The sequence below is a fragment of the Carlito syrichta genome, unplaced genomic scaffold (genome assembly GCF_000164805.1).
Source record: "Carlito syrichta isolate Samal-C Ts95f unplaced genomic scaffold, Tarsius_syrichta-2.0.1 Scaffold307240, whole genome shotgun sequence".
NCBI lineage: Eukaryota > Metazoa > Chordata > Mammalia > Primates > Tarsiidae > Carlito > Carlito syrichta.
Window position 1 is genome coordinate 602,736 of NW_007251336.1, and position 12,958 is coordinate 615,693.

Here is a 12,958-nt window from a genome sequence, read left to right on the forward strand (position 1 = left end):
CCTGAAACCAGTCCCCCTTGAATATGGAGGGAAAACTGTACTCTCAAAAGGTTTAGGAAAAAACCTTCTTTGTACTATACTTGCAGCTTGCAACAAGTATGAGATTGTTTCAAATTTTTAAAATTTGGGGGAAAAAAGCAGGCATTACTCTAAGGAAAATTGCAAGGGTAGAGAACTATTAAAGACCACAGCTTCTGCTAAAACATTTTAACTCTGTTTCATGGGTAAATAGCTTTACATAATTCTATAATTGAGGTATGCAATTCAGTGTCTCCCTTTGTTTCTGTACCACCTTCTTTCTACTCTGTTATAGCAAGTGGCACTTTATTTAGTAATAATGAGTTTGGTTTGTTGCACCCCAGCCAAATCTATTCATTCTTTAGGGCAAGACTTGAGTTTTATTCATTTTGTATCACTAGCTCCTAGCACAGATGGCATTATAACATGTTTGTTGAATTGAATCATGCATGGGGTATTGTTTTTTGCTGGACTGCTGTGGATAGGATAAGAGAAACATATATGAGAAAATCACAAAGGGTGAGGGAAAGTCTGCTTCTTAGGGTTATGATTTCTTATGACTGATGAAAAGAACACTATCTGTTCCTAAAAGTCGCTGGACTTCCATGCCAGGTACAGTCTAGGCTGGTCTGGAAATGCACGACCCCAGCCTGAGGTGGGGCTGGTGCTGCCAAGCCAAGGGGCAGCTAAAGAGGGCACAGTTGAGGCAGCACTGAGCTGGTGCAGAGTGGGCACCTGGGCCTATGGCTTCTGCACAGGCCCAAATTTGACCAGCGACCTGTGCTGGGAAGAAGGCTTAGCAAACCAGCCACACCAGGAAGGGCCTTATTTATAAGCAAAGATGAGTGAATGCTGAGGAGACAACAGTGAGTCATCGGAAGATTTTAAGGTAAACCACTGTGGGTAGGCCACCCAAAGGTGGACTGGGAAGGTCAGGCTGGGGTAGTTTGTTGGAGTCAGGGAAACCAATCCAGGCAATACCGGAATAGTCTCTACTGAAGCTTGTGAAGGTATATATTTATAGAAAGGACTCCTTTTGCATCTTATAAAATTTTTGGAGCTTAGGTTGAAGGTTACCAAAAGAAGCCTAGATGAATACTGGAGGATGTTCTCTTCTTTGTATTTTTTAATAGACGGGGTGTCACTCTGTTGCCCAGGCTGAAGTGCAGTGGCTCAATCATAGCTCACTGAAGCCTCAAACTCCTGGGCTCAACTGATCCTTCCGTATCATTCTCCTGAGTAGCTGAGGCTACAGGCACAAGCCACCGCACCTGACCATAGTTTTTGAAACTGGTAGAGTCCAAGATACAACAGTCTTTTAAAACAGGACCAAGGACTAGTGCTTATTAGCAGAGAACCAAGTCTGCTCTGAATTTTTTATTTTAACAGGTGCATGTGAGGTGCTGCAAGCTGGCATGTGCAGATTGGAGCAGAGCTCTGCGAGTTTTTCCTGTAAAGGGTTATATAATATTTTAGGCTTTGAAAGCTTATAGGGACTCTGTTCTAAGTACTCAATTCGGCCTATATAGCACAAAAGTAACCAAAAACAATATGTAAATGAGCATTGTTGACTTCCAATAAATATTTATGGTACTCAAGTGTCAATTTTCACGTGTCACAAAATATTCTTTTTATTTTTTCAATCACTCAAAAATGTAAAACCTGTTTTTAGGTCATAGCCGTATAAAAACAGAAAGAATGCTGGATTTGACTAGCGGACCCGAGTCTGAAGAGCCCGTGATTAGAGTCAGGACCCTGCCCTCACCAGCTGCGTATCTTTGGTCACGTTACCTAAACTCTATGAGCGTTAGGTCCCGTGTCTATTTCCTAAGATTGTAACGCGGTTAATAAGAGCTAGAGGCTTGCCAAAGTGCTTTGTAGACCCGACAGAGATGCGCCAATCTTGACGGAGGCTCTGGCCACGCCACCTCGGCCAGCTCCCGCCCAGCAGCCGGTGCGCAGGCGCAGAGGCGGGCGGGCAGCTCCGCGGAGAGCGCGGACGTCACGTGAGGGTCCAGGGCGGCCCTGTTGCCTGGCGACGGCTTTGGGCTCCGAGCCTCAGCCGCAACCCTCCAGGCCTTCATTACGAGAAGCCCTGGCCATGGCCACGTCGGCTGACGCGCCCTTCTCTGTGGGCAACGGGGTGCCTGAGACTGAGAAGAGCGCGGGAGAGGCCGAGACCACCTATATTCTGCGGCCTGTTTTTCAGCAAAGGCGGGTACTGGATGGGACGTGGCCTGGGCGACCTAGCGAGTGCTGGTCGGATGGACACAGCTCGCCCGCGAGCCGGGGCATCAGCAAAGGAGAAAGCTGGGGATGGGCTGGGCAGGGAGGGGCGGGGTCCGGGGTCCGGGGCGGGGTCGGGGGCCCGGAGGCCGGAGCGGGGCCGGGGCGGGGCGGGGCGGGGCGGGGCCGGAGGACGGGGCGGGGCCTGGGCGGGGAGGAGATGGGAGGAACTGTGCAGCCTGACGAGGTCCGGCTCCGCTCCGGCTGCAGGGGGCAGCAGGAGATCTGACTCACCGTTGCAGTGTTTGGGCGCTGGGCGCGCCTTCATCTGGGAATGGTTGGCTCTAGGAAGCCCAGGACGTGCGCGTTTAGGAAAGGAGATAGGTAGAGAGGCAGAAAGCAAGCGAATCACAGCGAGTCACAGGTGGCATCCAGAGGCCCTTAGACAGCCGCACCGAAACCTTGCCGGAAGGCGCACAGTCTAGGGCAGAGGGCAGTCAGCTAGGTCTGTAGGATCCATCACTAACTTTATCATTATACGAAAAAAGAAAAGACTGAAAAAAAAAAAAAAAAAGATTGTCCAAGCCCCTCCTCTCTTGTTTGAAACCGGATTGCTGAATCTGATCTTTGGCAAGTCCTGGAAACCAGGAACTTTGGTTATTACGTGATAAAAAAAATTTCATACAGGGTTTTCTCTGGGGAAAAATAAGCACAGAAAAAGGTATGTTCAGTTATCTTGGTAAAAGGTTCTAAATGACAGGGCGCGGTGGCTCACGCCTGTAATCCCAGCACTTTGGGAAGCGGAGGTGAGAGGCTTGCCTGAGCCCACAGGTTGGAGACCAGCCTGGGCAACATAGCAAGACCTCGTCCCTACAATAAATAAAAAATTAGTCGGGCGTGGTGGTGAACGCCTGTAGTTCCAGCTACTTGGAAGGCTGAAGCAGAAGGATCATCTGATCCCTGCAGGTCTAGGCTGCAGAGGCTGTGAGCGTGCCATTGCCCTCCGGCCTGGGCTACAGAGTGAGACTCTGACTTTTAAAAAAAATTAATACCGTATTTTTCTCTTGGGGAAAATAAACACAGAAAAAAGTATGTTCAATTATCTTGGTAGAAAGGTCTCAGTTGCTGGGCGTGGTGGCTTACACCTGTAATCCTAGCACTTTGAGAGGCTGAGGCAGGAGGATTGCTTGAGCCTAGAAGTTCAAGATCAGCCTAGGGAACATAGTGAGACCTTGTCTCTACAAAAAATATAAAAATTAGCCATGCATGGTGGCAATCACCGGTAGTCCCACCTACTGGGGAGGCTAAGGTGGAAGGATCATTTGAGTCCAGGAGGCTGAGGCTGTGGTGACCCGTGATCATGTCACCACACTTCATTCAGTCATGTTTCTGTTGTAAAACAATGCAGGGCAAGATTAGCCATAAATATATATTATATAAGAATAATTCTATGAGCTTATGTGTGATTTATTTGAAGAAAACTTTAACATTTTACTGAGGATTGAAGGGTATAAGAAAAGAGGCAGATACAGTATATTTGTTAGTAAGACCCTATTTTGAACAGATCAAATCTTGGTAATTTGATGATGATTATAAAGTTCATCTGTGAGAATCAGCAGGCAAGAGCACAAAGGAAATACTGTTGAAAAGTAATGGGGGTGGGAAGTAATGAGGGGACAGTAGTCCTGGAAACATTTTAGTAAACTTGCACCTGATAGACAAATCAACTGATAGAATATATAGCCCATAAAAGGAACTGCATGTTGTAATAGTGGTGTAGTTAGGGTGGTGACATCAGGAGAGACTCTTCTCTGTCTTCATTCTTCAATAATCCATTCCTTTAAAAAATATTTACTGTCTATTTGCTGGGCATTGTTCTAGGAAACAGGGTTCTAACAGCAAACAAAACAGACAAAAATTCCTGCCTTCCTGGAGCTTGTGTCTAGCAGGGTTAAAGAACAAAAAATAAGAGAAATACATAAGTGGAGTATATAGTGTATCAGAGAGTAACAAGTGCCAGGAAGGGAGCTATGAAGTGATATGGTAAGAGAGCAATTTGGGGCTGGGTGCGGTGGCTCACACCTATAATCCCAGCATTTTGGGAGGCTGAGGTGAGAGGATTGCCTGAGCCTACGGGTTTGAGACCAGTGGGCAAATTGACGAGACCTCATCTCTACAATAAATCAAAAAATTAACCAAGCGTGCAGCTACTTGGAAGGCTGAGGCGGAAGGATTGTCTGAGCCCAGCAGTTTGAGGCTGCGATGGCTGTGAGCATGCCAATGCACTCCAGCCTGGGTGACAGAGTGAGACTCCAACTTGTGAGAAAAGAGAGAGAGAGAGATTTGAAGTTGTAGAGGGGTAGAGGGTTAGGTATATACAAATCACAGTGAGGATATTGGCCTTTACTCTGAGTGAGATGGGGAACATTTGGGGGCATTTTCAATAGAGGAGTATCATGAACTGATATTTATTTCAGCAGGGTCAGTCTAGCTGCTGTGTTGGAAACAGGACATAGGAGCACAGGCAGACACAGAGAGACTTGCTAGGAGGCCCTTGTAATTCAAGCAAGAGGTAATGGTAATGAGCAGGATGGGGTGGTGGGGTGGTGGATTTTAGATTATTTTGAAGGTAAAATTTAGATTATTTTGGAGGAAAGATAAGATTTGCTCATGAAGGGGATGTCAGCTCTGAGCGCCAATGAAACTGACACCAAGGTTTTTGGATAGAGCAACTGGAATAGTGGAGTTACCATTGGCTGGGATGGGGAGGATTGCAGGAGGTCCTAGTTTTGGGGGCAAGAGGAATATCAGAAACTCAGTATGGTTATATTAAGTTTGAGTTGCCTATTAAACATCTATATGGAATACATATTGGTTTGACGTTCAGGATAGGCCCAGACTGAAGAGATAAATTTAGGCTATGTCTTGTTTTCTTAATTTCTTTATATTACTTTCGTAACTAAAATATGAAAGAGAAGAATTAAATGGTAGTAATGACAGAAAGCTGGGAGAAGTTGAGGGGTGAAGGTAAGCTGGGGTTTTAAATTACGGATGAGATGTTCTCATATTGTTTCATTTAGGTTCAGGCCCTCTGTCGTTAAAGACTGTATCCATGCTGTGCTCAAGGAAGAGCTGGCAAATGCTGAATATTCTCCGGAAGAAACGCCTCAGCTCACGAAATGTTTGTCAGAAAACATTAAAGATAAATTAAAAGGTAATCATGGTGATGATTGGAAATGACTTCTTCCCTTCAAACACTCAGCTTTAACCGTTTGCCTCTTTCCCCATCTTTAAACAAGGGGCGTAAGCTATGAACTCTATTAAAGATAAATTTCTCTTCAGTGTCTAGTCTTCTGTAATTATTTGGTGGCTTTTACTCATGTAGGTTTTTGCAGATAGTGGGAAAGAGTAAAGCTGTGAAATAAAACATTGTAGGGAACAGCTGCTGAAGATGTCTGAGTGTTTTGGAAGGCCAGGAGGTACAGGAACGCCTTTCCTGCATTACTCCTGCCTTTTTTTTCCACTAAGCTATCAGTTCCTTAGCCTGGCATTCAGTGCCCTCACTGTCTGTCCTCAGTCTATGTCGCCAGCTGAATCCCTACTTATCTTACTCAATCCTCCACTCCTGCCAAACTCTACATCTGCAGAGTGTATTTTGTGCTTTTCCTACCATGTTCTCTTTGTCTGGTGTGTGTGTGTGTGTGTGTGTGTTGTATTATAAGAAAGTTTTTTATTTCTGTCTGCTCTTTTTTAAAGGTATCATTTTTGAGAGGAAAACATATCTTTGTAAGAGTAATACATGCTTATTGTAATAAAACTAGACAATACAGAAAAGTGTACATGTAGGTTAAAAATTAGCTAAAATTATATTACCTAAAGGCAGTTTCTATTTAATATCTTTGTGTAAATGTCAAAAAAATGAAGAAATTATGGCAGAGGAAAGCTAATAGATTTGGAAGACAAAGATAATTCAACATAACAATTTTTGGTGTCTTGAATTTGGCATCAATATTTGGTTCACTATTGGAACAAGAAATGTATTTAGAGATATAAGAAAACTTCCTTGATATGAAAAAAAAAAAAAATCTGAAGATTGGAAGCTGTGAAATGCCCAGTACCATGCCAGATCCTAGAAAAACTGTTGAGCATAAAGGTTAAGGTTAGGATTCCTTAAGCAGAGAACATCAAGCTGGCCTCAGATTACTTGATCAAGGTAAAATTCAATGTCAGAAGACAATGAATCAAAGTATACAAGATTCAAGAAAATAACTTATTACCTTAAAAATATTATATTTATCCATAGTATAGTCTACTTTAAAGGCAAATATTCTCAACCATGAAAGAACCCACAGAATACAGCGTTTATGAGTCCTTCCCGAAAAAAACTTACAACAAAATCTCATAATGTTAAGAGTTGAACCAAAGCAAAGAACTTAGCAATGGAAACGACATGGTAAAATAACTCAATAGTGGGCAATCAATCCATTTAAATATAGAAGGAGTACTATCTGGCAACGGGAACTAGGTATAGTACCCCTTTGTTGTCATTTATCTATATATACACACACAGAAGAGAAGTCTGCTATGATATTCACTTAATATTAATGATTACTTACGGATGGTGTCATTTGGGGTGATTTTTCTCATTTTATTTATTTGTCTACAGTGTTTCAATTTTTGTAATGAATGTGTATCTAAAAACAAAAATGCTAATATGTTCATAGTAGTTAATTCTGGATGATGGAAATACATAGCATGGCTATTTTCTTCTCTGTACTTGCCTTTTATTTTTTTTGAGTTGGAGTCTCACTCTGTTGCCCAGCTGGAGGGCAATGGCATGCTCACGGCCACCACAGCCTCAACCTTTTAGGCTCAGGCGATCCTTCCACCTCAGCCTTCCAAGTAGCTGCAACCACAGGCATCTGCCACCATGCCTGGTTAATTTTTTTGATATATTGTAGAGACGAGGTCTCCCCAAGTTGCCTAGGCTGGTCTCGAACCCCTAGACTCAGGCAATCCTCTTGCCTCTGCCTCCCAAAGTGCTGGGATTACAGAGTACCACATCCAACTTGCTTGTGCTTCTCGTAAGCCAGTAATTCCATGTTCATTTGTGTCTTGCCTCTTGCCATTTTGAATTTATTAGTTCTGCAGTGGTGTTGTCTGGGTATTCAGTTTGTTTCCTAGGGCTGTGATCTTCTTCATCTCTTTCTGTTGCTTTATAGCCTGATTGAGTTTTTGTTTTATTGAATTTGTAAGCTTATGTTGTTCTATATTGTGAGGAACTGCTCTTTATTCCTTGATTTGTATTATTTTCTAAGTTAGATATTTTTGTCTTTTACACTGTTTCTTTCTTGTTATTCTTTTGTTTGGTTTTTTGTGCATCTTTGCATATTGCCATTCAGCTTCATTTTGCTCTGCCTGTATATCATAATTGCTTTGCAGTGGTGCAGGTGATTTCTTTTTAAGTTCTTCTCCCACCGTATCTGGGACTATTTTATTGTCCCCTCAGAACTGTGATGTAAGCACTGGGTATTACTATTCTAACCACACTTCTATAGCATTAAAGATTGGTTAAAGAAAGGAGGAAACTCAGCTGAACTGTATGCAGTGTTTGTCAAAAATAACTTGGGGTCAGGTGTGGTGGCTCACACCTATAATCCCAGAACTTAGGGAGGCCCAGGGGAGAGGATTGCTTGAGCCCAGGAGTCTGAGACCACCTTAGCAACATAGCGAGACCTGGTCTCTACAAAAAAATACAAAAAGTAACTGGGTGTGATAATGCATGCCTATAGTCCTAGCTACTAAGGAGGCTGAGATGGAAAGATTCTCTGAGCCCAGGAGGTCAAGGGTGAGGTGAGCCATGCTTGTGCCATTGAATTCCAGTCTTGCGACAGAGTGAAATCCTTGACGCAAAAACAAACAAAATGAGCTCTGTCTTCAAAGATTTTGTTAAATATCCTGAATATCCTGAATTAGGGTTCATGTTCCACATGAGAGGTTGTCTGTAGTCTTTAGGTTGTTTGCCCAGTTTATTACATATGTAATCCTGGAACCTATATGTTCATAAAAGGCAGTTGGCTCTGTATCAGCTTTGCCCATTTCACTTTTTTATTTTTCACTCCTCTTTCTTCTATTCCCTGGCCAGAAAAGTAGAAAGATAAAAACACTCATTTAGTTTTCTTCTCTCCAGATTTGGTGTTTGTGAGAATTTTCGGGATTTTGCTGCTTTAGCAGTTTTGTTGCTGGGGCAAGCAGCTGAGTTGTGCTGAGTTGTGATCACCTCATTATACTCCAGAAACTTAATTTCTTCTCTTTTCTACCTTACCGAATAGCTTATAGTTTCCTGGAGATCCCATGCTTCTCATGCGTTTGCACATGCTGTTCCATTTCCATAAAATGGAGAGACATAGTTGACCTAGCAAACTTAAACTCATCCTTCAAGACCCAGCTTAACTGTCTATGACATCCTCCGAGAAATCTTTTCTAGTCATTTTTGATTGTTGCTCAGACACTCGGCTCAGACACTCGGCCCTTTTATAAGCAACTCCTTGAAGCATAAGTATATTGCATTTTCACTCCATTTTTCCATTTCCCATTGAGTTCTTTACTATTGTGAGTTATTTAAGGCAAGAATAGTGTGTTATTTATCACTGTATCTTGAAGATCTAGCTCAGTACTTGACTTAGAGCAGGGGAAAAAGGAAGGAGGCTAAGTTTTATTGAGAGACTACTATGTGTCAGAACTTTTGTACATGCTTAATATTACTGTATCTTATCTAACCTTACAACAACCCTCGGAGGTAGGTAATGATATTTCCATTTCATGAAGGAGACTTAAACTGAAAAGTTAAATTACTTGTCTGAGGTAATACACTTGGTGAGTTTATCGTTAGAATCTGTGTTCAGATCTCTCTAACTCCCAGTCTTACCATCATTACTCATAAAGTACTTGTGGATTGAATGTTTATGTCCATTTCTGGGCAGATTTTTCCTCAGTAAGTAATTTTAGTACGTATTTGCTGATAAGTAACTTGCTTATTTTTCTTTCTAGAAATGGGATTTGACCGATATAAAATAGTGGTGCAAGTAGTGATTGGAGAACAAAGAGGTGAAGGAGTGTTGTGAGTAGTTTATTTTTTCTTCTTGTTTTTATTCATCTATGTTTCTTATGAGGTATTCGTCCTTTGACAATTCAGTAAGATTGTGTCTTTGCAAGAGTGAGAGCGTAGAAGTACAACAGTATACTGTAGTATACTACTTGTATACTTGTAGTATAAAAACGCAGCTGTACGGCTGGGTATGGTGGCTCAAGCTTATAATCCCAGCACTTTGGGAGGCAGAGGCTAGAGGATTGCCTGAGCCCACGGGTTCAAGACCAGCCTGGGCAACATGGTGAGACCTCATCTCTACAATAAATCAAAATATTAGCTGGGTGTGATAGTACATGCCAATAGTTCCAGCTACTTGGAAGACTGAGGTGGAAGGATCGTCTGAGCCCAGCAGGTCAAGGTTGTAGTGGCCGGAAGTGTGCCGCTACACTCCAGCCTAGGCAACAGAGTAAGACTCCAACTAAAAAAAAAAAACTGCAGCTGTGAATGGAAGAGGTCCTGGTACTGAAGAGTAAGCTTGAAAATCTGGTGAGCTCTTTAGGGTAACTCATTTTTCATAGTATCTGTAGGCCAATAAGTCTTTTAGGGTTTGTGTACATATGCTTCCATAAAGAATATCAGGTTTTGTATATTTTTCCTCCCATATTTCTTGTTGCCCTGGTTTTGGACCTAAATAAATAAATAAATAAATAATTTTTTGAGTTGGAGTCTCGCTCTGTCACCCAGACTGGAGTGCATTGTCTGCTCCCGGCCACTGCCGCCTCGACCTGCTGGGCTCCGGCAATCCTTCCGCCTCAGCCTTCCGGGTTGCTGGAATTACAGGCGCGTGCTACCACGCCCGGCTAATTTTTGATTTATTGTAGAGATGAGGTTGCCCAGGCGGGTCTCGAATCCGCAGGCTCAGGCAATCCACTCACCTCAGCCTCCCAAAGGCGCGGGATTACAGGCTGAGCCACCAAGTCTGGCTTAAATTAATTTATTTAAAGCTCTTTGAGACCTCTGTATTAGCAAATCTAATAGCCCTTTCTTAGCTCTTGTTCTTGGCCTTGACTTCTGTTTCTTAAAATTCACTTTTTTTAGCCGGGCTCGGTGGCTCAGCCTGTAATCCCGCGCCTTTGGAAGGCTGAGGTGAGTGGATTGCCTGAGCCCGCGGGTTCGAGACCCGCCTGGGCAGCGAGATCTCATCTCTACAATTAAAAAAAAAATCAACCGGGCGTGGTAGCGCATGCCTGTAATTCTGGTTACTTGGAAGGCTGAGTCAGAAGGATCGCCCAAGCCCAGCAGGTTGAGGCTGCGGTGGCCGGAAGCGGCCACTGCACTCCAGTCTGGGTGACAGAGTGAGACTCCGACTCAAAAAAAAAAAAAATTCACTTTTTTTGGGGGGGTCCAGTTATCTAGCTTGTTTTTCTAACTGCTTATTCTCATCTTTCAGTGGCTTCTGTTTCTTTCCTGCATCCTTAGCTACCAACTGTCTTTAAGGCTCAGTTCTTGTTCCTTTGCTTTTCTTGGTGCTTTCTCCTCCCTCCCTCTTCCTTTTCTTCCTTTTCCCTCCCCTTCCCCTTCCCTTCCCGTTCATCAGGGTCTTACTCTGCTGCCCAGGTTGGAGTGCAGTGGCACGATCACAGCTCACTGCAGCCTTGAACTCCTCGGCTCAAGTGATCCTTCTGCCTCAGCCTCCCAAGTGACTGGGACTACAGGTGTTTGCCACCACTTCTGGCTAAGTTTTTCATTTTTTTGTGGAGATGAGAACTTGCTATATTGCCCAGGCTGGTCTTGAACTTATAGGCTCACGCTGTTCTCTTGCCTTGGCCACCCAAAGTACTAGGATTACAGGCGTGAGCCCCATGCCCAGCCTTGGTGCTTTTTCAATAAGCACATTCATTTCCATGATGTCAAACTATCATTCCTGTATTGGTGAGTTCAAAATCTATCTACCTTTCTTTTCCTATGCCCAAGTGTTAATCCTCCATCTCCCTTTGTAAACAGTGTCCAGCATAGTATTTTGTAAGAGAGTACTAAAATATTTGTTAAATGAATTTTTAAAAATATCTTGTAGATGTTATCAATGAGAATTTTCACTTTAGAATGTTAGATATGGAAGGCACTATTGATATTTTCTAGTGTTCATCCTCCTTATTTTATAGTTGACACTTCTGAGGTTTAGCATGATTTGCCTAAAATTTTATCTGGCCTGTGTCAGGGTCACTAATAGAGCCCAGTCTTGTGACTCCTAGCACATTACTCTTTACCATAGCAATCTCTACTCCTTGTTAAAAGGTTTCAGGGAATTTCCTACCACAGAGAGACCTAGAAATACTTTACTGTTCTGTCATCTCAGAGTCAACATGTTAAAAAATAATTCCTGATTTATTTCTCCCTCCTTAAATCAGCCTATCATTTTAATTTTTCCTGTCTCTCACAGTATTACCGAGGTTCCATGAACTCAGGGTCACATCCTTGGAGTCATCTTTTATTGTATTAGTCATTCCTCTGACTCTCTCTCTCTCATTGCATGCACTGTAATCTGGCTGCCAGGATTACTAAAAGCCCCTTATCAGCACTTCCTGACTCTGGTCTCTCTCCTTCACAGTTCATTCTGCATTCCAGACCAGTGTTCCTGGAATACACCTCACTTTCTTTCCCTAAATGCTACAGAGTTTCTTATTTTAAGCCTTATCAAATATAAACTCCTTAAACTGGTTAAGATTGACTTTGTTAAATATGATCAGGTCAAACTCTAAAGCATAGCTTACAAGGTCTCTCCCCCTTTTAAAAACTTTTATCATCTAGAATTTCAAATGTATGAAAAAGTGCAGGGACTAAAAAAAATCTCTCAGTTTCTATTACTTAGCTTCAATAGTTACCAACACATACTGATGTTTTATTTTACGCCCTTACCTACTCTCTTTGCCCCTAACTAGGTTATTTTGAAATTCTAGTTATCATTTCATTTAATTTGTGAATACAATAGTATATATATCCCTAACAGATAAAGCCCTCCATTTTTTTTTTTTTTTTTTTTTTCAGTTTTATCTTTTTGAGTCAGGGTCTCACTCTGTCACCCAGGCTGGAGTGCAGTGGCATGATCACAACTCACTGCAGCCTCAACCTTCTGGGCTCAGGTGATCCTTCTACCTCAGCCTCCCAAGTAGCTGGGACTACAGGTGCACACCACCATGCTCGACTAATTATGTTGTTTTTTGGTAGAGATGAAGTCTCAGTGTGTGCTTAGACTGGTCCTGAACTCTTAGGCTCAAGCCGTCCTCTTGCCTTAGTCTCTCAAAGGGCTAGGATTACAGATGTGAGCCACCACGCACGTCAAGGCCCCTTTTAAACATAATAAATCATGATCACCTCTAAAACATTGTCAGACCTTAATATAAAATATGTGATTAGTGTTCAAGTATCTTCAATTTTGTCACATGTATGTGTATATATATAAAAATATGTGTGAGTTGTTTTTTTTTTAAACAATTTGCTTGAATCAGGATTCAGATAAGGTCCATATATGTATCTTAATTTTTTATTTATTATTTATTTATTTATTTATTTGAGTTGAAGTCTCACTCTGTCACCCAGACTGGAGTGCAGTGGCTGCTCTCGGCC

The 12,958-nt window shown here is 42.5% G+C and overlaps 1 protein-coding gene across 2 annotated transcripts in view; it reads left to right on the plus strand.

Moving 5' to 3' along the window:
- The first annotated feature begins 2,015 nt into the window (after window positions 1-2,015).
- Window positions 2,016-12,958, plus strand: part of TCTEX1D2 (Tctex1 domain containing 2) — a 24,740-nt gene continuing 13,797 nt past the window's right edge. For both annotated transcript variants that reach the window (XM_008064239.1, XM_021715643.1), the window contains exons 1-3: window positions 2,016-2,232; window positions 5,325-5,458; window positions 9,295-9,364. In XM_008064239.1, the coding sequence (XP_008062430.1) occupies window positions 2,120-2,232; window positions 5,325-5,458; window positions 9,295-9,364 (317 nt within the window). In that variant the 5' untranslated portion in view covers window positions 2,016-2,119. The remainder of the gene's footprint in view (window positions 2,233-5,324; window positions 5,459-9,294; window positions 9,365-12,958) is intronic.